Here is a 26,268-nt window from a genome sequence, read left to right on the forward strand (position 1 = left end):
ATTTGGTCCTCTGACATCATAGACTCTGCGTTTTAATCTGCCCCTTTTTCTTTCGTTCACACCCGTCTCATTCACACGATGCAAACTATCTCTGAGACGCCAGCGTGGGACAATTATACCTTTCTGTTTTATTATTTGTCCTAAAATGTTCTCTCCGCAATATGGAAAATTGTTTGACGCATCCAAAACATAATTATATAGCTCAATGTCGTTTATATCGGAAAAACTTTTCTTGGACATTCCAAACTTTCTCATTCTGCGATATACCGTGCTTTCGGAGATTGAAAGGAGTCTTGATATTTCTTTAATTGAAAACCCGTCGTTTAAGAGGTTTTCTAGGACATTCTGCGGAACTACAAATTCCTTTGGACCAAATCTAGAAAAATCTTGTTCGGGTCTTCGAGGACCATATGAAACACATGCATATCTTAGTTTAACCATGTCAGACTTGTTACCAATTCCCAATGACTTCATTTCTTCAGCTGATAATAAACCCACAATGTCAGGAGAAATGTCCTGCTCTTCAAAGTGTCTAGAGTATTCTCCAAAGCCCAGCTCTTCCAGAATGTGGCGCATTTCCGACATTTTCAAATGGATTTATACAAAGCATCGACTCTTGTGTGAAAAACTTCAAATGCAAGTCTTCGAAACACATGATATACATACACGACATTATATATCAAAGTAACTACGTAGTGTATAGTTTTGACAGTGTATTAAATGATGTAGCTACATTTTATATGCAAACGATTGTATGATATAGAATTAAAACCCTATATTTTAACGTTTTCGCAATTTATCATATAAAAATGACTTAATAACATACAGTCACATCAAACTGTTATAAGAAAATGAAATGATAGTAAGGTGTTTTGACATCATGTGGATACATTTGAACCACATGTCATGCAGAAATGACTTATTGGTATATAGTTTTCACAAGTTATATCAGAATTCAACTGTATAATTATTGTTGTGACATCATATTATAGTGTTTTCACTGCATGTCATAATAAATGAACTTGATGATACAGAGGATAGACTTGATATTGTGTGTGTTTGATGTCGTTGTTTAAAACGACGGAGTGACATGTTGTTTTGACGTCATCTTATAACGTCTGAACCCTCTGATTTATGAATATGACTTAATGAAATACAACCTCGACAACATATTATAGATTTTAGATTGAATATTATGTATACCCAACTATGTAATACATTGATTTGACATCATGTTATTGGTTTTTCACTACATATTATATCAAGTAGACGTAATGATATAAAAAATGGCCTTAATGGTATAGAGAATAGACCCATTGAATAAGGAATAAACTTGATATTATATATCAGTGACAATATACTGCATATTTTATAGCCTAAAGACAGCTGCGGCGTTCCATATATCATTTTCATTTTGCTCGACATGCGGGTACGTTAAGGCAGGTTATGAAAATTTTGACTGGGATAAAATCCGCGAAACAATGTGACATCTAGTATATCACTAAGTATATATTAAATTTCGATTTTATTTTTTATTTAAGTTTTATTTATGCATAAAATAAACCATGCAGCTACTAAGATCCAACGAAATTCGAAATGCTATACTGCTGTTGTGCAATTTCTGTCTGATCGATATGAAAGTAAACTGATGACGTCATGACTATACATCGAGTGACGTTGACACATGCAAGGAATTTGTTTATATGTGCCATGCAAATATCGACAAAATGTGGAGTATTTGAAATATATGACATGGGATATATGGAATATATATGTAAAACGTTGAGAATTTATTGATATTAAGAAGTTATGTTGATATCTTTCATTGACAATTTTGTTTAACGGAGAAAACATTCTATTTAGCATGTCGATCTGATTTTCCTCTGTCACAGACTGAAATAAAACTGCAAAAGTAGCACATTTGGCCGTATACTTTTAGAGACTTTTTATACACCGTTTGAAAGGTCATAAACTAATGTACACGGTAATTACTGATAGAATCGTCTGTTAAGAAAACTTTTAAAGAAAACTGCATAGCATCAGCCATCAGTGCAAAATGTAAAACATGGGCTAGATGGTTTCGTGTTTAAATGTTCAATAATTATTTCTTATTGACAGTGGTAGGATTCTATCAGTAATTCTGATATACTATGGGTGTTTTACCGTCATTATCGCCAGTTAGACCAATATTTAAATCTTGGGATAATGTGTTACTTTTACATTTTCTATTAAGGTACCTCCATGATCTATTTATAACAGTCATGCAATGACGTCATATGGAAGCGCATGTTTGTCATGTTGTTATGATACAAAATGTTCTCATGTAAACAACCAAAATAGTTTTTAAGAGTTAGTAGCTCCCTCTCTCTGTGTAAGACAGATTTTAAAAATTATGCAGTTTACCAGCATAAATGAAGCATGACCTGCCTTAACATACCCGCGCAAATGCGCACATCTTTTCCTGAGCAATAAGCTGTATGACATTTGACAGTTTTCAGGCTTATTTTGGAAAAATGGCGGGAAATGTCTTATTCATGGTCGCTCCTGTAAATGTTGAGGTTCCAAATTTCGGAGATCTATATGATAATCCACATACTTCACTTGATACAGAACTGTTTTTACAGGTCCAGGACAATCTCAATAGTTTTAGTTATAGGCCTATAGCTTTATTAAGCTTAATGGAAATAGCTTAATTAAGCTAGTTTACATTGAATTTGTAATTGCAAATGCATAGAATTAAAAAAAATTGATTTGATATAAACATTAACTTTATAAAGCTATGCATTTATCTTAAATTACTTATATGAATATTATTGATAACAAAGAATAGCCTAGATATGTCTACGACATGTACATATATGATGTACATTAAAGTGGTATTCGACATGATTTGAAATTCAAACTGGACTTCTGAATGACTGATGTATTTTTGAGGTACAGATATTTCAATTGTATATCTCTCTAGCAGATGGTGTGTACACAATTGTGTACTTGCGTTAAATATAGGCAGCTACGTGCCTAATAATAATCACATTTGGCAATTAAAGAACAATCTTTTCAGTACTAGGTCAAATAGCATAAGTGACATGAGGAACCCAGCATGACTTATCATTGCAGATAACTGAGCATACAGTAGTGTGTTCACGACATTTCAAGAATACAGATTTTAAATGGACACCATTAAGAAAAACATTGAAACCAGGCAGTGTTCCATCCATTTTCAACTGGACAGATGAAACAACTCCAAGGCGGGATATATTCAAGCATCCTTTACCAGAGAAAAGAGCAAGGAGGGAACTAACATATGATGTTGAAAATGAGGACAATATGGAGGTTGACACAGATGCTTTGGACAGGACTACAAATGAGGATGGGTAATTTCTATAAAATGTCAATCTATACATTAAGCCTTTTGTTGTCTACCAAGTTAGTCATGAAATTGACAGTAAAATATTCATATGGATTATCAGCACAGACATATAATACAATTTTATATAATTTATTTTCTTTGTTTTTGTTACAAGAAACAATTATCTTTTTCACTGGCCTAAAGTTCTGATGAGGTGTATCATTTAATACTTTTATTCTTGATATGTAAAAGTTTAATGTGAGAAATGTTTGAGAAAATATAGTACTGACTTACTTATATACAATTACAAAATGTATATGACAGGTCATATAAATACTACTGATAAATCAAATGACACAATATTTTAGCTTTTTATTTTCCAGATTTATTACTTATTCAGAATATTTTTTCATTATGAATCATTCTCAAGATGGTTATGCAATTGACATACTTTATGAAATTGAGCATTAGTTTGTCATTGTAAATAGCTATTTTGGATGATTTAACTCACAACATGATCATTTACTGCTGGACAGTTGGGTGCTGGATCATCTAGGTCATGACATGTGAGTATATATATCAATCTATATGTATTATTTATATATATGTATTGAAAGTGTTGAATCAATCTTTTATAAATAGTAAAACAGAGGAATTACAGAAGAAGAGTGAGCACATTAAGGAGTTAGAAGAACTATTAAAGAAAAGGGAAGATGAAATAAGAGGTTTAAAAGACAAAATTGAAATAGAAAGATTTGGGGTGCAAAGATTTTCTGCTGACAATGCCATGATTCTTTTTTACACTGGCTTTGTTTCTTTGTCAATGTTTACAGCAGTTTTTGATTATGTCAAACCAGCAGCTAATTCTTTGCATAGTTATTACTACCAAGCTAATGAGAAGGTAAATGAGCAAAGCATTGTGGGAAGGCAAAGAAACATGTTACTCATTGATGAATTTTTTATGTTCTTGTGTAGACTGAAGTGTGGGCTTATGGAACAAGATCTTGCCATTCGATTTAATTGTCATGTTTCAACTGTTAGTAGGAAGATTATAACCTGGGCAAATTTCTTATACTTTGCATTGGGATGCATCAACATATGGCCAAGTAGACAACAGATAGATGAAAAAATGCCAAAGTCATTTAAATCGCTCTACCCACATACCCGCGTCATCATTGATTGTACTGAGATCAAAACAGAAAGACCATCGTCTCTTGCACTTGGTTCTAAATGTTATTCCTCTTATAAAAGTGCATACATATGGAAAGGTCTAGTGGGCATAGCCCCTCATGGTGCTCTAAGTTTTGTTTCTAATTTGTTTACAGGGTCTATGTCAGATGTTGAGATAACAAAACTCAGTGGTTTGATAGATCTTTTGGAAAGTGGAGATTCTATCATGGCTGATAAAGGCTTTGTTCTTAACAAAGTTTTAGAGGGTACTCGAATCTCAATCAACACCCCACCCTTTCTTATGAGTCAAGGCCAGTTCACAAAGCAAGAAGTAGAACAAACACAAATCATTGCAAAATTGAGGATACATGTGGAAAGACACATCCGTCGGGTCAAAGAGTACCATCTCTTTGATAGTGTTATACCCTTATCAATGGTTGGTACTATTAACCAGTTGTGGACAGTAGCAAATTTGCTAACATTGTTTAAAGGTCCTCTAGTGAAAGATTGGTCTAAGTAGATTCCTTGAAGTAATGCACAAGTATCTTTACAAAGGAATCACTTTTGTTTGCCTGCCTGTCAGTTACATTTTCATTAATGAACCACATTCTCATGAAACTTGCAGGAAGGTCAGTTAAGAGATTCAAAACCATGTACATGTAAAGGTCAAAGTAACCCTAAATATTTATATTACTTAATCATGTATTATATGTAAGTCAAGCACTATGCATATTTCCATAAAACTTGTATGGGAGGTCAATTCTGATGCAATTTATCCCCAAGTGAAGTTTATTAATAAGGTCCTCGTTAATGTCAAGGTTAATAAGGTCATCGTTAATGTCAAGGTCACTAAATGAGTCAAATACTCCACAGTCAAAACCAGTATTCCATAAAAACGAACAAAGTCTTTATCAGCCATCTGAATTTGCTCATGTATTGCCGTAATAATATAATTCCTAAGAATCAACATGTACATTTGTAATTTACTAGTAAATATATTAAGCTTTGACCAAAAATAAAGTATCAAATAGCTGAATAGCAATTATATTTAATTCAAATAATGGTAGAAAAAGAAATCATCAAGCTTTGCTTTCATTACTTTCCAAGTGTCTATATTAAAACAAATCAATTCCAAATGGCTCTCCTCTGAGGTCCACACAAAGAAATGACACCATTCCATTCCTGTCACTGCCATTTGCATCATCACTTGAAAGAAATAGGCATGGTTCTCCTTGAGTTTGTATCCATTTTCATCCTTGGTGAGGTACTGGCATTCTGACAAAGGATTCACTGGACATTTGATCTCCAGGAGTCCATATTTGGGGTTCAGTGTTGGGCAATACACCTTGCGGTCTGGAGTAGCAGCTAACCATGGGGACCAAGGATTCACCACTAATCCACAAGGGTAGATGTTGAGGTCATTGTTCATTTTCTGCAAATGAAATTTGAACTTTTTAAAAACAAATTTTAGAACTTGCATTAGGATATACTTGTATAAGTAGATCCATATATTATCTGACATTTCTGAAGTTATAAGACAAAAAATTTGAATGAAAATTAAACTTTTAAAACATTTTACAGCTATCATCAATTTTCTGAAAAGTAAATTGAAATGAAATTTGTTTTTAGCAAGTCGGTCTAACTATTGTGAGAGAAATATTAAATTTAGGTCTTTATATACCTCAACATAGGCATTTGCTGCAAGAGGCTCACAGGCTATCCAATGTCGCATGCTAGAGGTCACAACCTTTCTAGTTGACTGTAGTCTTTTAACTAGTGGACCATACTCTGAAAAGTAAAACTACATTTCCATCATATTATAAACATAAAGATCATCAAATTAGAATTCTTATCGTTCTAAATTTCATCTGTTTCATTTCAATAGTAACAATACACATGGTGTAATACAGATAACTATCAAATTTGATTCATTGGTGTAAATCATGGAAAATTACTATAGGATATAATATGGCAAGTTACTTATCATTTCTTGATTAAATATATTACAGAATTATTTGTATGCTGTCCCAAGTTACCTTTCCTTCTTTTTATGATGTCCCCTGCTACTGATGCAATGATTCTATCCTTTCGAATCCTGTGCCACTTTGGATCCTGGGATTGAAGACGGGTACTTTTTTCTATTTCGAAGCATTCATTCTCTGATAAAGTTAATGATTGGAATTGGATGCTCTTGTTGTAGTTGAGGACTACCTGAAGTTCGTTATCCATGTGATTTTTCATGGGTATATTTGGAAAATCCCCTGCATCCAAAATACTCAATACATAGTCACTGTGAAGTTTTTGTTGTGTGGCGAGTGGAGAGCCTTTAGGGAATTTGCCAAATCTTGTATCCACATCCTTATTTTGGGCACTTAAGGAGACATTAGAGAGAAATAAACATGTCTTGTCCACTACACTTAAGTTCTCACACAATTTATAAACATCAAGTTTCTCTGCACTAGATGGAATTGGGTTGTACAGAGTAGATCTTAGTCCTCTGGTCTGTCTTTGTGGAAATTTTGGGTCATATCCTTGGACTGTGACATCATCGGACACTGACCCAGCAATCCTCTCACCTCTTGGAATGTGCCATGTTTGTGGAAGGGATGTTTTGGCCACATCACATGGAATAGCTGACATTCCAGTTGTCTTCATGTGGGCTATCGAATATAGCAGACCAGCAATATGTCCACAACATCCTCCAGATCCAATGGCACAAGAACAGTTGCTGGCTTTGCTGTCATATGATGGACCATTCCTGATTACAACCTGTAATAACATTATAGAGAAATATTGTACACACATGTAAAAGAAAACACTCCCAGTAATTCTTACAAAGCACCTCATGCATATATACATTGTATAGTAAAATTGAAAATTTTGTTAAAAATATTACAATTACATGAAATTAGATAAGGGCTTTTATGCATGCTTATGAAATGAATGTCTTATTTTGTTAGTTCAGAGAGCATAATTCTGGTTTGTAACTTGTGCAACTATCATGAACCACAGTATATGTGTCATGCTAGAAATTTACTCCCTGAACTCATAACATAAGACACTCATTACATTCAAAAGATATATAACTGATATACAGTAATAAGTCTAAATTGAGAGATGAGAATGATCAAATGAAATAAAATGTGAAACCTGTAAAAATTCACAGTTGGGTGAGATCAAAAGTTTAGTGTCTGACAAAAAACTAAATTCACATAGTTTTCACCAAGACCCCCCCCCCCCCCCCCCCCCCCCCCCGAAACTAAATGATGAATCCTGAAACTAATCAATTAACAAGTAAGAACATATGAGTATAAATAAAACTATATCTTTTCTATTGTTTACTCACACATTAACACTATTAGTTAATTGAACACTCCGGTGGTAGTCCCTAACTAACCATATTGGGTGCCCACTCTCTTGGCCCCTTTGGCCTTTTAGCTGATAGAGAACACATACTGAGCTTTTTTATATTTATTAGAATAACCAGACATATTTCATAACATGAAACGATCGAACTAAAATGGACATAGTGCACACAGGGTGAATTGGCAGCTACGGCCGCATGTTACATGTACATGTACAAAGTAAAAAATTGCAGGTCTAAAGGGATATCCGGAGTACCGACCATAGGTATTAGGGCAAACCGGTGGCCTCGTGTGAGCACGAGAGCCGACGTCCCAGACTGCGACATCAAGGGACCGAAAACGGGCCCGCCCGATCTGCTTTACCCTGTTCCACCAAATAGCCCCCCGGTGAGTCATACCAGTACCTCCCCCTGGTATTCCGGAACTGGGGTCTCCCCTCCCAGTTAAGGAGGTGGAGAGGACACCAAGACTGCAGTCCTGGGTGCCCCAATTAACTTGAATCAAAACTTTTTCACGTGAACCACTATACACAGCTTTCTACTTCATATGAGCCAGTACTTGCTCATATGAGCCACATTAGTCCCTCTGTCTTTGTATGACAGATGGGCAGGGAACAACAGGCCAGATCGGACGGACACATTCTTGTATTATATCCCCCCAGACCTGCCACAGACATCGATATGATGTACCTCCAATAACCATGAAAAACCACTACCCCCCCCCCCCCCTAAAATGCCAGACCCAGTTAAACAGGTTGAGGGTAACAATTGCCTAGTTGATTGATGAATATGTGAAAAGCTGCCCTGATGTTGTTTAGGAAAAAGTCGTTGCCCATATCCGAAAGGTGTGTTCCATCAAATCTAAATAAGCACACGTTTCTTGCTGAGATGTTGTGATGGTTAATGACCAACCCCCCCAAATCTAACACGAACTTAAGAATTCTTTTGTTAACCTTTATACGTTTTTTGTTAATCTTACCACCTAGTTTGCCAGGAACCCCATGCCAGTATAGGCGGGGCAAGATGGAGGACCATACTAATGTAGTTTGTGGGATTAGGGCATTATATCTGAGAAATGAACACTTTATTTCCTCTACCAACTTTTTGCCAGTTAGGCCTGGGGTGACCAAGTCGTTTGAACCTAGATGTATCACCATGAATCTAGGTGCAGGATACTTCCTCAGGAGGTCCATCACCAAGGGGTCCAATTGTTGCCACTGCATCCCCCGTCTTCCATGCCAATGAATGTGGGCTGGCAAGTCAAGGTTTTTTCCGCCTGTGCGGTTTGATGTCGACTGACCTGCCCAAAATGGGATTGAAGACCCGAGGATCCATATTGAACAATCTGAAATATCTTTGGTTTGGTTACTTATTTGTTATGTATTGATGGCAAGGGTGTCATTACTTAAATTGTGTGTCCTGTAGTGGTCCGAGGGCTGCGAAGTGGCATTACATGCGGATGTATTTCTGAAAGGCTAAAGACTTCCATCTCCCAAATGTTTGTATTTGCTGGTCGGAAAAACCCTGTAGAGCCAAGTCAGTGGCCCGACCGATTCGAAAACTATGGGTACCAAAATGACCTGGTGTACCGATAGCCTGAATTGCTTTCTGCAGTACTGCATTAAATTGGAATCTAGTCAAAGGCATAGCATTACTGTGGATGAACAGACAGTGAGTGTCTGAGGTGTGTGGCCTTATTGCTAGGAAATTGCGCATACTGTGGACTGGGCATGCGATCGAGTGGGGCTGACTCCGAATGAATATAGTGGTTTTTTTGCCCGTTTGGTCGGTTTTGGAATGAGGTATAGTGAATGTGACATGTTTGCTTTCCTCCCCCAGAGTAACATGTTGAAATTGAATGCAATGAGAATATCGGCTATTGCAGGAGTTTGCCAGAGTGAATTCGCCTACTCGGAGTAAACCAAAATAGGCCAGTGAGAAGGCGCTAGCAAAGAGTGTAGATTCGAAAGAGGATGTGCACACAAAAGGTAAATACGCTAGCAATTTTTCTAGAATGGGTAGGGTAATCGGGTACCGAGTATCTGGGGCTGTGTTGCCACGTGCCAACCCTTGTAGAGCTTTTGCGACTAAGAAGGAGGCAGTTGGATCTGATACCTGCCTTACTTTATGAAAATATGCCAATGCGCGTATGTATAACTGAACTGTATTTGGGGACATATGTTGTAACGACAAATATGCGATAAAGTTTAAAATTATATCTAAAGGTAACGGCCAGGAAATGGCAATGCCAAAAATCTGGGCAAATGCATGGAATTTCTTCAGTGCCGAATTGTAAGCTTTGTTGGAGTTATCAGACAGGGCGTTGTTGATGAGGCGTTGTGATTCTACCTTTAGATATCCCATATTTGGTTGGGTAGCTGGGTTGGCCACTGGTCGGCGTGGGGGGCGAGATGTCGAAATCTTCTCCACTGCGAACGAGAAATACTATCTGCTATAACGTTGCGTTTGGAGGGTATGTATTGCGCCTGGATTGTAATGTTGTGTTGTAGTGTGATGAGAACCAATTTTCGAACAATTTTCATGACCCTGTGAGATTTTGAAGTAGCGGAATTAATAACCTGGACTACAGCAGAATTATCTATGTGGAAAAGAATACGTTTGTTAGCCAATTGTGGCGACCATAGCACGATTGCTACATATACCGGGAAAAGCTCAAGGAATGTCATGTCCCTAACTATGTCCGAAAGACTCCAGCTGTGCGGCCAGCTTGCATGAGCCCAGCTACCTGCAAAGTAAATGCCAAACCCCCCTTTTGTTCCCCCAGCGCTATCTGTGTATAATTGCAAGTACGAATCCGATGTCAATGTCGGAGAGGAAATGACCGAAATGCCGTTGAAGTTTGCTAGGAATTGTTCCCATACTCTAAGGTCTTCCTTGATGGAAGAATTGATTCTGATCTTATGGTGTGTTTTGGTAGTGCCCATAGTAGCATCAATTAAACGTCTGCAGAAGGCTCTCCCTGGTGCTACCGTTTTACATGCAAAATTTAGCAGCCCAATGAGTGACTGAAAAGATTTAAGAGTAGCTTTTTTACTGTGAAGGAAGACATGAATGCGCTGTTTGAGCAAAAGTAGCTTGTCCTGTGGGAGTCGCATGATCATATTCACTGTGTCTAGTTCTATACCTAAGAAAATAAGGGTTGTAGTTGGGTTTGTAGTTTTTTCGAGAGCAATGGGTACACCTATATCTTGGCAAATGTGTTTGAATTCTGAGAGAGTAGCCTGACACTTGTTTGAATTTGCGGAGCCCATGAACAGGAAGTCATCAAGATAGTGTAAAATGGATGGATTACGTGTCCTATTTTGGACTATCCAATGTAATGCCGAAGCAAATCTTTCCCAGGTTGCACAGCTGACTGATGCCCCAAATGGTAGCATTTTATCGTAATAGTATTTGTTCTGAAACTTGAAACCTAACAGTTCGAAATCTGAGGGAGCAACAGGTATTAGACGAAATGCCGATTTAATGTCTGATTTGGCTAAGTAGGTTCCAGGGCCCAAGAAGGATATGATGGCAGCGGCATCGTCAATGGATGCGTAATGAACAGAACAAACTGCTGGGTCAATGAAATCATTAATAGAGTCATACTCAGGGAAGGATAGGTGGTGTATTAACCGAAAATCCCCATCCTTTTTGGGTACTAAGCCTAAAGGTGAAACTTGTAGCGAGTGGAAGGGGGGTGAATCGAAAGGCCCCCCGACTCGCTGGAGCAGTACTTCTTTCTGAATTTTTTGTTGAGCTAGTTGAGGATTTAGTACTATGCTTTTTAGATTATTGGAATCCCTTGGGCGCCTTGGCCCTTGATAATGTAAACTAAAACCAGATTGAAAGCCTCTAATGAGAAAAGGTTGATCACGATAATTGTGTAGGTAATGGGCAAGTTGGTCGACATTGATGGGGGTTTTCCCAAGTGTATACAACGATTGGTAATTATTTTGTTGCCCGGCACTTTGATGCTGGATGATCTCCACCACACCCTTTGCATCTGTGGCTGAACCTACAATTTGGTGCAAACTTACAATTTATACCAGCGTTAAACAACTTGCAAAATAAGGTGTTGACCTGTGTTTTATATTGGGGATAATTGCCGGGAGACTCGCGATGCATGTTCGGGGCCGCGGAGTTTTTTCCCGAGGGTTGTGAAGGATGAGTACCGTTTGTGATATACAAGAGCCATAGCTCGGAGTTAATGATTCCCCACGAAGACTGTGGGTCAGCTTGTTTTCTCAAGCGAAACTGCTCTTCATAGCGGAACCACCCCGATGACCTGGACGCGGCCAGTCTGATATCTCGCATATATTTAAGTAACTCTTGGGCTCTAGTTCTGTATTTTTCTAGCATGATACTGGTGAAAATAATGAAAGCCGATGACCATTTTTCAATTGACAGGAAGGAATTATGTTTAGGCTTGACGAGGCACATGGCACCATTTCGGATTTCGATTTGGCCCTGAGTTTCAAGATGGCCGTCCAGTTCCCGCGCTGACCTAAGCAGTAAGGAAATGTCGATAAATTTTCCCTCCCAAATTTGATTTTTGAGTTTTTCCGGGACATGAAAGCTGACAGGATCGAAATAGCTATTGATTACCGAGGGTTGATACTCCGTGACTGAGAAATTGGGTCCCGCGAAGTCGACAGCCGGCGGGAAAATGTCAATGGGGGGAATAAGACATTGATGGTTTACGTCAAACTCACCTGACGGATTAGCCTGCAAGTCCTGAATGGCATGAGTGTCGTCAGTCTCTGATTGTGTGGTTCCCCCCGCTGCATTTACAACAGCGGATGCCGTAGGTATGGGCCTCGAGGAGTCGGTGGCCACGCTGTTTGGCCTACGTCTTCTCCCACGTCCCCGGGCTGGGGACACGAATTGACGGTTTCTTTCCACCTCTGAAAGTCTTGTCACCCTGGTTCGCACGGGTGGCATGATGGTGGCAAATAAGGATGGAGAAGTAGTCGATAATATAGATTGCACTTCGTCTAGTGAAAATTCGTGACTTGTCTGCTTGTAGACGGAAACGGAAGAGGCAAGTATTGGTCCGTTTGGTTAAGTCGTACTTGGTGTGCGTTATACGAATACGTCGTACCACGGTAAAGCCACCAAGGTGATAACACAAAAGTAATATAAGCAAAAGAACTTCGGTCAATTAAGCTGGATTGTTTGATATTGAATTCAAATAATCTTCAATGTTCATTAAAATGTAATATTATTTTGTGGTTTTAACAGTCACTCATCCTTTTCCACTAAAATATAATCCATTTTGAATGGCAGAAACTTACAGGATTTTTTCCTTCTTTCCCTTTAATTATTTGAATTTAGATCTTTAACCGACATTGATCTTTTGATCCTGCCCCTTATCAAATGACATTGAAAAGAATATACATGTATACCTCTACATCATGTGGTGCTTCATTTTTCCTTTGTGAGCGATAGGATTTAGCTCGTATCAAGCAGCCAAGGTCTGTTGGGTACACTAAAGAGTAAAGAAAAATCAATTGTAAATTTTCTATGTTTTCATAAGAACATTAGATTTCATATTATTTCTGAACAAAATATAATCATGAACAACTTAATTGTAATCTAATGTGAACCCAAAAAACTAAACATGTACAGAAATAACTGCATAATATACTGATAGATGCATCCTAGTATCCAAACATCCTGAAATCAATTATATATTGTATGTACAAACAATATTACGTATCTTTGAGAGAAAAGCAGTCACTTGATCATGTTGATAGTACACACATAAAAAATATTTTATTCAAAATCAATGAGATTGGGCAGCAGGCACAGCCTATTCTAAATCTCTCCCTAATAAAAAATGAAGTACTGAAAATACTTGATATAAATACATTTATCAGAATCAGCTAGAGCCATTCTAATGATGCAACAGGATAGTGTTTGGAGGGGTGTGGGGAGGAATAATTAAATTGCAGGATCTTGCTCTATGTAAGTACAGGCACATAGAGTCACCTTTTTGACAATTCAAATATTATTTGTTATTTTGTAATCCAAATGAAAAATATATTGGGTAACAACACCCCCCCCCCCCCCCCAACACCCAACACCGCCCGGAGAGTTGTTGTTGTCGGTTCCTTTTTATTTCTGTACAGAATTCCGGGTAACGTCCACACTAGTGGGACCCCTTCCAGGTATCTGGTTAGCTGCACGCATGGCAGATCTCACCTTGAGAGTACTTACACTTTATATACAGATACAGATAGTTTATTGCCAAATAATGGGGCATATAAACATTGCAATTAAGTAAGATATGTTTGATCAACAACTAAAGGTACCAAGGGACTATGCATAGGGAATATGTATACTGTCATATAGTCATAAATATCATTATTGTATATAATCTATTTGCATACACCTTTCAATCATGACAACTATTTGTACATCATAAAAAGGTAAACAGATTTGATCCACCTCATACCAAAAGTTGGGATTCAAGAATATTCATACATTTGTAAAAAAGAGATTGAAAACCATAATGTATATGTAATGCATGTATATATATATATATATATATATATATATATATATACCTGTACATAATATGTAGACTCTCGTACATTTTTAATATAAATATACATATATGTAATATTGGCATATAAACTTTTTTTTATTTTGCTTACTGAGCCTTTTTGTGAAGCCAACAACCCAATCAACAATATTTCTTCTACGATAAATCATTATTCTACTTATGCTTTATATACAGTACCCTGATTAAAAAAAAACAACAATATTTTATTCACTAATACATGAATGAGATTGGGCAACAGGCATAGCCTATTTCAGCCCTCTCCTGTCACATGTACATTCTCCTGTCACATGTACATATGTAGATCTAATATATGAATAAGAAAATAACCATGAAAGAGGAAAACAATAGTAGAAGTAGAAACGTTTAGTTGCAGTGATGCTTCAAATATTTTTAGATTAATTCTTTTTTCCATGATTAGGACTACCCTATAATAACAGCAGTTCAAGTGTAGGTTGTTGGATAATAGCAATTTGTAATATTTTGTATGGCTTGTAACAATGCATTTCTGCAATGTGTATAATTTGGATAAACAAAAAAAAGTAATGGTAGGCATTTTCAACAGAATTAATACAATTTGTACACATTGGAGTATCTGATAAACTGTGATGCTATATAGATCTACTTTCAAGTTAGTTGCATTGTGTCTTAGTTGACAATGTACATTGTGTATTATATATATTGACAGTTTCCAAAATTGAAAAGTTCATTATTATTTTCTTTGCACAAATAGGAATGCAAAAGATTTTTGAAAAAGATTTTCCAGAGGCATTTTAATGTAATCTGGTAAGCTGTTTGCATAATCACATATGCAATATTTGGTTATAAATTAGGGTGTAGGAGAAATTTGGCAAAGCAGAAATTTATACGTGACTTGTTCTTGAAGATCTAAACTTTTAAATGCAAAATAATTGTCGCTACGAAGCGTACGTTACCAAACACTTTAGTGAAAGTAAGACTCACTAACTTAGTGACTAAGGGATCGATCGATCGATCTACCAACCTTTTATATCAGAAATGTATTTCTCACTGAAATACTTGTAGCCTTTGTTTATTTCTTTCTGTCCCAGGCTTGAAGATGTCGATTTGATGGAATCTTCTACAAATCCGAATGTTATACCGTCGGGAATAAGCTGCAAATCTCGGGTCGAGTTGTTAGACGCTTTCATATTTTCCGCCATATTGTATATGTTGACAACACCCGATAAACCCGATAGCCTCGTTTTCGGTTAGTTATGAATATTAATGAGGAACTCATTAAGAACGAAGTATGCTATTCAATTAGGAATATCCTTCTGATTTTGTTGACATAGTATACCTGACATATATTTTACTTTCTTAAAACGCTGATTAAGGTTAATTCCAGACACATTTTATAGAGAGAAAATGTTTGGGCCATTTTATGTGTACAATCGTACTTTGTTCTTTGGTATGCAAGTATTTAAACATTAATCTATGCAAGTAAAACGACAAATTACGCATAGCGTACCTAGTTTAAGATTTTTTTGGCATTTGGACCAAGTGGTTAGTTTTTTTATCTGGGTCAGAGTTAGACCCCTCTCTATATTTATCATGGTATCACAGACTTTGGGCCCAAAACGGGCTTAGCCCCTGTGTTTGAATCTGACAAAGCTCAGACAATCAAAATTGAACATAGTAACAATACCTAATGATAAAAATAGGACATAATTAGCATATATCTATGATTTAAAACTTACTCAGTTTTAGGACTTGCAAGAGACATGCCTTAACTTCCTCATTCGTTCCGTCTGGAATGATGATGATGGACTCACTGCTGATTGGCATCTCCTGGGACTGAATAGTAATCAAATCCTTAACCTCTGATGAAGAAATAATATGAAACAAATTTTAGCAATATTTGTTAAACGAAATGCTATAAACATGATTTATTTTCAAACAATTGGAAATGGTACCCATAGCCATTCAAATGGAAAAAAATAATGTCAAAACAGAAAGATATTGGGGATTTTATATCATATGAACAAATAGCATTTATTCTAATATTAACAACTACAGTCTAGACTCACAGTCTTATGTGACCATTCAAGAAGCTAAGAAGAAAAAAGTCACACAAGACAGGGAATCCCTTTTAAACAGTCCAAGACTAGTCTCCAGGGCTTCCTCATTCCTGAAACTATACTAACTCCAGAAATGTTATCTATATCTAAAAACTAGTTTTTAATTAATGCACATGTGACTGATTTTTTAAATTTTAGATGCTTTTATGCTGTAAAAAATTACTTACAAAATGGTATAAGGGGAGTTGATTCATCAACTATATTAATACATTTCTTGAAACAAATGGGATATAAAAGTATGTTAATGTATTTTTGGCTGGCAGGTAATGCACACCTTGGTTATGTTATATGTAACCATGCAAATTTTTGTACACTTTTACAAAGTGTTTCACGGGAAATTTCATCACTAATAAATCAAGATAATTCTGAACATTAACTGCATAAAAAAAATATCTCAAACAATGTTCCAGGTGTCCGACTTGCAATTTGCCATTTATATTTATTGACTAAGATAGGCTATCCCCCAATATATCCTTCAAACACAGATTGATTACATGATTTCTTTGTATCAATACATAAATTGGAAAGTGCTTTTTCAAATGTCCAGATATTTATGCAAAAAAAAAAATTGCTGTTTAGAGGTCAAACTAATTGCTGTATATACAGGGTTTAACATAAGTCATTGTAAGGACATGGTACGAGTACTTGGATTGCCGAGTCATCAAACGCCTAGTTAAGGGATAAATGATAATGATCTTTATGAGAAAAAGAGTAAAGACTTTGTATACATGTAATTAACAAAACAAAACAATATAATGTTTTAGTCAACTTGGGACACCATTTTTCAATTACATACAATGGAGTAAACAAATAGGTTTGTCTCAAAGTCACGTAATACAGAGAGCTATGGCAGTCTAGATTGTATTATTCCAGTTTATTCCTTAAATAAGTAGCTAGTATTAAGTCAATTCATACAATGTTTCATAATTACAAACTTCTGGTGAATCTATGCTTACAGCTCAGTAAGTTTCATTCTGCCTAGTCTTGAAAAGCATTATAAACTCATCAGATATATAATAAATTCTGTTTATAATGAATTAAAATAAATTGTTTGTCCCTGACACTTCACTATTACTGTAGTCTGCTTATGGCGATTAAATTGGTTATTTTCATTCTCAAAATTGGGGGGAAGGGCGGGGGGGATATCAATATTTTTGGTGTTGGGTATGGTACTAATTATGGGACCAGTTGCACAATGAGAAAAAAATCCTGTAAATTTTTTCTTTCTTGTTATTGTAGTATCACTAGCTCATTAGTTACGGATGAATTACATCTGTTTTAAAATATGTCACCAATTGCAAAATAAATGATATTTTATTTTATATGTATTTTTTTTATTTTAAGAATTACTGTCAATCAAATATACCTGGAAGAACTGCAAGAATTAAAGGAACAAGAGATGTTTGTTAAACACATATGCCCCCCATGGTGCAAAATTGAAAAGGGTTATACACACACACATCATTTATTGAGAGTAGTATCATCAATTCAAAATATTGAGCAGACAATATCTTCCTATGTCAAGAGTGGATTGACCATGTGACCTAAAAATCAATAGGGGTCATCAACTCCTGAAGATGTACCAGTGTACCAAGTTTGATGTCTGTCAAGCAAAGGGTTCTCAAGATATTGAGCGGACAGTATATTCCTATGTACAGTTTAACCCTTGACCTTTGACCACGCGACCTCAAAATCAATAGGTGTCATCTTCTCCTGAAGATGTACCAGTGTACCAAGTTTAATGTCTGTCAAGCAAAGGGTTCTCAAGATATGGAGCAGACAGTATATTCCAATGTCCAGTTTGACCCTTGACCTTTGACCATGTGACCTCAAAATCAATAGGGGTCATCTTCTCTTGAAGATGTACCAGTGTATCAAGTTTGATGTCTGTCAAGCAAAGGGTTCTCGAGATATTTAACGGACAGTATATTCCTATGTCCAGTTTGACCCTTGACCTTTGACCATGTGACCTCAAAATCAATGGGGGTCATCTTCTTCTGAAGATGTACTGGCGTACCAAGTTTGATGTCTGTCAAGCAAAGGGTTCTCTAGACATTGAATGGTCAGTATATTCCTATGCCCAGTTTGACCCTTGACCATATGACCTCAAAATCAATAGGGGTCATCTACTCCTTAAGATGTACCAGTGTGCCAAGTTTGATGTCTTTCAAGCAAAGGGTTCTCAAGATATTGAGCGGACATTATATTCCTATATCCAGAGTAGATTGACCCTTGACCTTTGGACCTGAAAAACAATAGGGATCCTCTTCTACTCATAACTAACCCACATATGAAATATCATTATCATCAAGTGAATGGTTCTCAAGATATTGAGCGGACAACACATGGTCTACAGACCGACCGACATACCGACCGACAGGTGCAAAACAATATGCCCCCTCTTTTTCAAAGGGGGGCATAAAAATTGGGAGAAACATATTATACAAATCTTGACTGAAATTGAGGGCAACACTGATTAGGGGGCTCACATTATCAATGTCATCCACATTCTAAAATTATCCTTGTCACCCAAACAGACTCTGATAATACTCCTTCACTCACAGGAATTATATTACAGACATACTAGCTGGTTCTTTACTCATCAATCATTTACAAATCCTTGTATCTGTTAATTCTGCGAGCAAACCGTTGCACTGTGCATCCATTGTTTATGTGTCTTGACTAATTACCTATTATGATGTCACATTGTTTTTGATTCGCGAAGGTTTATTTACGTCAGTCAACGAATCTATGAATTGGATGCAATACATTGAAATTATCAGAATATTATCTCCATATTATTCCTCTCCGGTCAGTATTAAATCAAAGGCCTGAAGGGCCACAATGGCGTCGTGCTAAGAAAGCAAAAATTATAATGAAACTATGTACTGTCCAGTTTATCAATGCTTCATCCCTTATTGTATGTACACAGAGTAGATATAGCTTTATATAAATCTCAATGGAGAGTCTTCTACCTGTGAATATTTTGATGCCATTGACTACAGTCACACCTTGTTATTGCAAATTCAACAGGACTGAAATTAAATTTGAGATATCCAAGGATTTGCGATAACAAGGATAACACACACACAAAAAAGAAGTGGTTTGGACTGGCAACTCTATTTACATATTCCCGATAACGAAGATTAGCTGTACATGTATTAAAAACACACATACAGCTTTGAATTCAAGCAATACCAAGAATATTTATCCTTCATACAGGAATAATGCTTCTAATACATCTGTACAGTAGTTCTTTTCACAAAAAAATTCAATTACAGATATATATTTTTACAATTCCATTCATTTCTTCAGAATATTTTTCAAAGGATTATTTACAATATCTAATGTTATTAAATAATGAATATTTTTGTGATCAACCATTGCTCTCAATTATTCACACATCTTTGCTAGCCAAGGGAGTACTCTACAATCCTTGGCACAGATGTAATTCACAAAGAACTGAAAATTTGTGCATTAAGATACTTAGTGAAAAAGTCAACTGTTGTGAGAACTCTCCTTTTAATAGTTGTAAAGGGCAGCATTGCATGTACTTGTTGATAACATAATAAAAACAAGAAATAAGTTTTAAACCAAAATTTTAATAAGAAATATGTGCAACAATGTAAACAACTATGGACCATTTGTAGTATATATCACTGTTAGCATCTCAAGAGATGAAAATCTAGTCAGATTAAAAAAAAAATTTGTTAATTCAGTAACTTTTACCTCCACAAAAACCTTTACTTGAAAGCCTTATAATAATGAATGCTTCCGCGCTTGGTTTGTTTACAATAACATTAACACGTGCCAATATATATATATATATTTTTTTTTTTTTCCCATGTGTATTTCTGACTGTTTTGCATTAGGATACACGGTGGTACTTACATATAATGCAAATAAGTATTATCATGTTCAAATGTCTCATGTATGAACATTGCTCATACTAATAGTGCAGATTTTACTCTTGTTTTGTTTTTCTTTTTATCGTCATTGCACATTCATGTATGCTGTATGCCCGAGAGGGCCCTAATTTGGAAATAAATCATATTCTATACCGAGTTGACCAATGATTTGCAAACCTACAGGTGCGTTAATACCCTACTGAGAATGCTACAGTCAAATAAACATTACCTACCCTAAAATATAATGACCATAAATAATACGCGATACACTATTTCTCAGTTTAAATTTCGCCAACAGCACGCAATGTTTACAAACAAAACCCACGCTATCTTTCGTCTAGACACGCTATCGTTTCAGACATCACGTGACTTTGCAAATGTAGTTCGCATTGAAATTGGAATTTTTATTTGATTTGTTTTTATTTTTTGTGAAAGTTTTTATATGTTAAAGTAAATCAATGTGATGATTTTCATTTGTTTCTCATTAACAACTTTAAAATGTCGTAAATCATTAAACAGTACAGATATTCATACGCCATTACAAAAAGCGCGGGATTTTTCCGCGGAAGCATCGATAGTCTGACACCTTCGGTCGCGTAAACTTTTCAGCTGATTCAGTCGTACACGCTGACTAGATGCCGTTCGAGCAAAGCTCGACGCCATAAAAAATATTGACTGGTCAATATCTTTTGGATGGGCTACCATTTCAATTGTTGACTATTCGTCAATACAGTGAGACTATATTACTGAATATAACAATATAAATTAACAACCTACCTAAGTTGAAGGAAATCCAACTAGTAGGAAGTTCATTCCTTCTAATAAACTGCCATTTCTTGCTAATCTGGATAATTTTGGCTCATTGTGCACAACTCCAGATAAATAGTCACTATTTATCTCATATTGGTCCTGAAAAATACAGCCTAAATTGCTTTTATTCATATAAATACTGTGGAAACATTAGAATTTATTGTACCTCAATTTTTGTGGAATTCATGGGTACCCCCACCAATGATTTTACATCCTAATCAAATCATATTTACATCCACTAAGTTTTTTTCCTTCATTTCTTATGAAAATTGATAGGCTAATACAACAGTCTATGAACAAAATATCAAATCTAACCAGTTTGAATGACAAAGATTGGCCAGGTAGTTTCAGAGAAGTTAAAAAAGAGCCTATGGGCCACATTGCTCACCTGAGTCACCTTGGCTCATATTTAAAGATTTTTCCTATATATTCGCATGTAAAACTTTGATCCCTATTGTGGCCCGAACCTACTCCCAGGGGCCATGATTTTTACAAACTTGAATCTGCACTATGTCAGGAAGCTTTCATGTAATTGTAATTTTTTCTGGCTGAGAGAATTTTCAGAAGAAGATTTTTAATGATTTTCCCTATACAATGTACATTTGTATGTAAAACTTTGATCCCCTACTGTGCTTACCCCCGGGGACGATGATTTTTACAAAGGACTAAGACCATGTTTAGCTATATCGGCCCTGTGGTGTGTTAAAAAATAAAGCAGAATTAATTGAAATAAAATTGTTATCATTTGATAATATAATCTTTATACCATCGCGACGTGCCAAGATTTCCCCGCCAAAACGTCAGCTTGTGGAATTCTATACAAGACAAAACCGGTATCGGTCTGGTTTTCTGCAGAAATCTCCACTTTTTTCAAATTTAGTCATATAATTCATATAAAACACGACCTTCGATCCAGAAACTGACTGTAGTCTATCAAAATCTATCAATACAAATAAATTTTGCACGAACGATTTTTTGGATCGAAAGGTGTGCTGTTGATGAATATCAACTTTGAATTAAATCGAGAGCAATCCGGAATTATTTATTTTTGTGAGAGTTGTGGGTATTTTATTAATTATGTTGCTTTGAAAAATTAAAACAACATACTTATGTGGAGTCTACATCATTTCCATGCAGAATACACCCCTATGTGGTGTTTTTATCAAAAGCTATAGAATTTTGATGCGTAAACAAACGAATCTGCTGTCCGACAAATCGGACCTTCAATGCTATAGAACGTTTTTATTTAGACGACACCAACAGAATTACTAAGATCAAAATGAAAAGAATTTATAGAACATGCATTGATATAACTAAAACTATTGCCGATATATCGAAGGTATAACGTTAACTAGGGCAAGTAAACATATAAAAGATTTTTAAGGGTGTGACGTCATAGATGTCGTGGCTTAGTGGTAGAGAGCCCGTCCTTCAATCGGGAGATCCGGGTTCAATTCCTACCCGTGTCAATATTTTTTTTTTTTTTTAAATCTACTGTTAACTACATTTTTCTTGGCGTTATTGAAAAATTAATTTCTTTCAAGACACTGAAGATGAAATTATACCTGAATACAAATAAAAATAACAATCACAGAACACCAAGAAAATATGCAAGGATTACAGATTACATTTTTAAAATTCATTGAAAAAAACCAAACCAAAATACTTTATTTTCGGACTTGATTTTATTTCAAAGAATGAACCAGCAAAAGATAATGGAAAGGAAAGTTTTTCCAATGCATCTAATGTACAGAAGAAAAGTCAGAAAAAATGTGAATCCATTAGCTATTCGTCATTTCCTGCAGAGTAAGAACTTTCTTGTTGAAACCACCACATGCTATATTGTGTAGCAAGTGTAGACATGTGTGTCAGTAAATTCACATCCAACAAAATTGTCACAATCAATCTCGGCCACTTCCTGAGACAAAGTCTCTACAGAGAATTTCAATACCTCTCGACAGAACCAGGCCTGGGGTAATGGTAATTAAATGACAACCAGTTTCAATGTAATGGGGGTGTAATGGACCATTTTTGCATTACAATTAATGGTAATGTAATGCATACTGTACTGTACATTATTTTTCATTACATTTACACTACTTCAAATATTTGATGATATTTCGAAGATTTAGAATAATTCATTTTATTAGTGATTGACTGAAGCATTTGAAACATTGATGACAATCAAATGCAATGAATAACTTAATAGATATGTTTCCTAACATTGCTGAATATTTTGTGTTCTTATGTTAATGTATAATTAAAAATCATAATACAGAAATAATTTTTCTGCCATTTCTTTAATATCTGACAGTATGTTATGTAAATGTGTAATGTAAATTCACTCTCAAGTAATGTAATACATTATATTTCAAAATAGGAGTAATGGTAATGTGAAATTTTCTAGGTAATGCAAGGCGTTACATTGCTATGTAATTGACCTCAAGCCTGGATAGAACACCTTCTCATGCATATATGCAAGTGCCTTGGACCCAACTTGTCATTTCCTCTTTTGCAAGATTTTCAGCATTTCTTCATAGAGATCATAATTCCAACTGCAAGGTGTCCAAGATGATGAATTCAGACCTGACCAGTGTTTTTGACAATTTGATAACTTTTGACTCTACACTTTTCATCATTCAAAAAGTACATTATGACATTCATAATTCAACCTGCAGATTTTCATTTGAATCATCAAATATGAATTCTTCCAAATAATAACCCCCCCCCCCCCCCCAAAAAAAAAACCACTTTAAAAACCTCCACAGGTATATTTCAAATGACATAGAAGTGCCATGGGTTAATAAGGGTTAAAGTTTAGAGTCGACATGTTTCTTCCAAGCAATATAGTCTTGTTTGGATCCAGTTTTTCCAGTTCTGATATAACTGCCTGATACTGTACAATGTAGGTGTCAATCTGGTCCCCCTATTGTGGGAATCTGTTTCCACATAACTGCTGTATAATCTGGTACCTTGCTATTGGCAGGCACAACAAGGAAGCTATTCCTTCAGTGATGTCCAACACTTATCCGCATGTGTCACTGATGCCACTATCATTGATGAGTAGGAATATGGATTCTTGTCAATCTGATTCATGTCACCCTTGCCATCAATTTTTGCTGTACATATTATATCATCCTGAAATTCAAATTACTCCAGTATTATATCATTATCAAAACTATATCATAAATGAAAGGTGAAGATAACAAACAGTGATCAATCTCATAACTCCTACAAGCAATACAAAATAGATAGTTGGGCAAACACGAACCCCTGTATTATAATATTCATATAAAAGTTGTACTTTCATGCCCTCATGTATTTTCATTGGTACAGAATTCAGAAAAATTACATTTATGTATTCGGTGGGAGATTGACATGTCTCCAACTAAACAATAGAGGACAGTTTAGTTACATGTACATTTCTGCATAAATAATTATATACACAAACATTTCATTTGAATTTGATTCCCCATCTAATAATTTTTGTTGTAGCTAATGTTGATATATTACATGTATCTTACTTCACAATTATCAGCAAATTCACAAAATATTTTTATCTTTCATGCTCTTTCTTGTGGTAGATGTATGGAAAAATTTAATATTCAATAATATAAAGGAGATAAGCTAACAAAAAAATATATGCTTAAATCATGGTAGTACCCATGAAATTCAACATTCTCTGAGTGATTCTATATCTAATCCCAATGCAGGCATGTAAGTTGTAAGTGTAATTGTTGAAATTAAGTTTGACATGTTTACAATTTATCTTGAAATAAGGCATATTTAAATTATAAAACCAAACTGTTCTTATGATTTTCCTGGCTTAATGGTGCTTTTAAGTATTTAAAAATTATTGAATGTAAAAATCATTCCGACTTTTCTAATCCATGTTTCTGCGTAAGGCCAAAAAATATATATATGTTAATTGGTTTCCACTTTCCCGACTACCCTAATTAAAAATTTCTGTTGACCCTAACACAATTTTTTCTATTCTCACAGATTTTGCAAATGTCATCACTACAACAAGAATATATTTATTGACTAATATGAAGTTATTTATTATGCACTAATACCAGACAGATTCCAAACCACAGAAACAGTTTTTGTTTACAGTAAATTGAAGAAATGTATCGATTCATCATATAACTTTTATTTGATTACTAAATAATCACTAAGTTAAGTTTAAACATAGTAGAATACTCATTCGAAAATTATTCAACCTATAACCCCCCACAGGCCTACATGTTACCCCAGAGACATATACCATTATGGAAATATACATCTATATACAATTATATGTCTCTTTAACCTATACAAATACTTTTTAGACCATACAATGATACATGGAAAGTTCAAAGTGTGAAGTGAGTCAAACATCATGTAAGAAAATTCAAATAGACCCGAGAAGGTCATGCACTTGGAATTGAAAATGGCATGATCGTGAAACAGCTGATTTTTCTGATCAGCTGATATACATACAATTTTAAATCTTAACAATATATAATTATAATAGATAAACAATAAATATATGTTGACAACAGTTAACAGATTTGTTGTGGGATTTCCAACAGCCCAATGCGTGAATATTATGTGTTTGTCAACACACCACAGGCGCACCATACTATTCGTTCCATACGACTTGTTTATTATTTTTAAGAGCAATTGGTACACCTATTTGGTTATACAGTTTAACGAGTAGAGGTGAAGTATATTCATATTTCTAAAACTTACGTTGAAATGAGATGAGTACATCCTCTGCAACTTCCACGAACAGCACAAACAGGCTAACGGCGCGGCGTGTGAAAATGGCCGAATGAAGGCAGGATTGAAAAATATGGTGTGCCATTCGGGCTATAAGTAAAATAACCTTATTGCGTATTTTGAAAGAAAATTTCTTTTTCAAGATCTTATTATATATTAAACAGCTCATTGCATAATTATGTTTTACAATACGTTACCACTTCTAATAATATATAGCGACGTTGTATGACGCAATC

At 35.5% G+C, this 26,268-nt stretch overlaps 1 protein-coding gene and 1 long non-coding RNA gene across 5 annotated transcripts in view; one reads left to right on the plus strand and one right to left on the minus strand.

Moving 5' to 3' along the window:
- LOC130047667 (uncharacterized) overlaps positions 1-26,268 on the plus strand; it is a 151,431-nt gene that overhangs the window by 85,609 nt on the left and 39,554 nt on the right. The gene's annotated exons all lie outside the window — the stretch shown is intronic.
- Positions 5,548-26,268, minus strand: part of LOC130047656 (uncharacterized) — a 28,842-nt gene continuing 8,121 nt past the window's right edge. Inside the window, exons 4-9 of one of the 4 annotated variants that reach the window (XM_056143030.1) lie at positions 21,236-21,367; positions 16,170-16,292; positions 13,292-13,374; positions 6,556-7,288; positions 6,201-6,307; positions 5,548-5,951 (exon numbers count right to left, since the gene is read on the minus strand). In XM_056143030.1, coding sequence (XP_055999005.1) covers positions 5,568-5,951; positions 6,201-6,307; positions 6,556-7,288; positions 13,292-13,374; positions 16,170-16,257 — 1,395 coding nt within the window. In that variant the 5' untranslated portion in view covers positions 16,258-16,292; positions 21,236-21,367 and the 3' untranslated portion in view covers positions 5,548-5,567. The other 3 variants (XM_056143029.1, XM_056143031.1, XM_056143028.1) reach the window with 3 other exon arrangements.

The sequence above is a fragment of the Ostrea edulis genome, chromosome 7 (assembly GCF_947568905.1).
Source record: "Ostrea edulis chromosome 7, xbOstEdul1.1, whole genome shotgun sequence".
Classification (NCBI taxonomy): domain Eukaryota; kingdom Metazoa; phylum Mollusca; class Bivalvia; order Ostreida; family Ostreidae; genus Ostrea; species Ostrea edulis.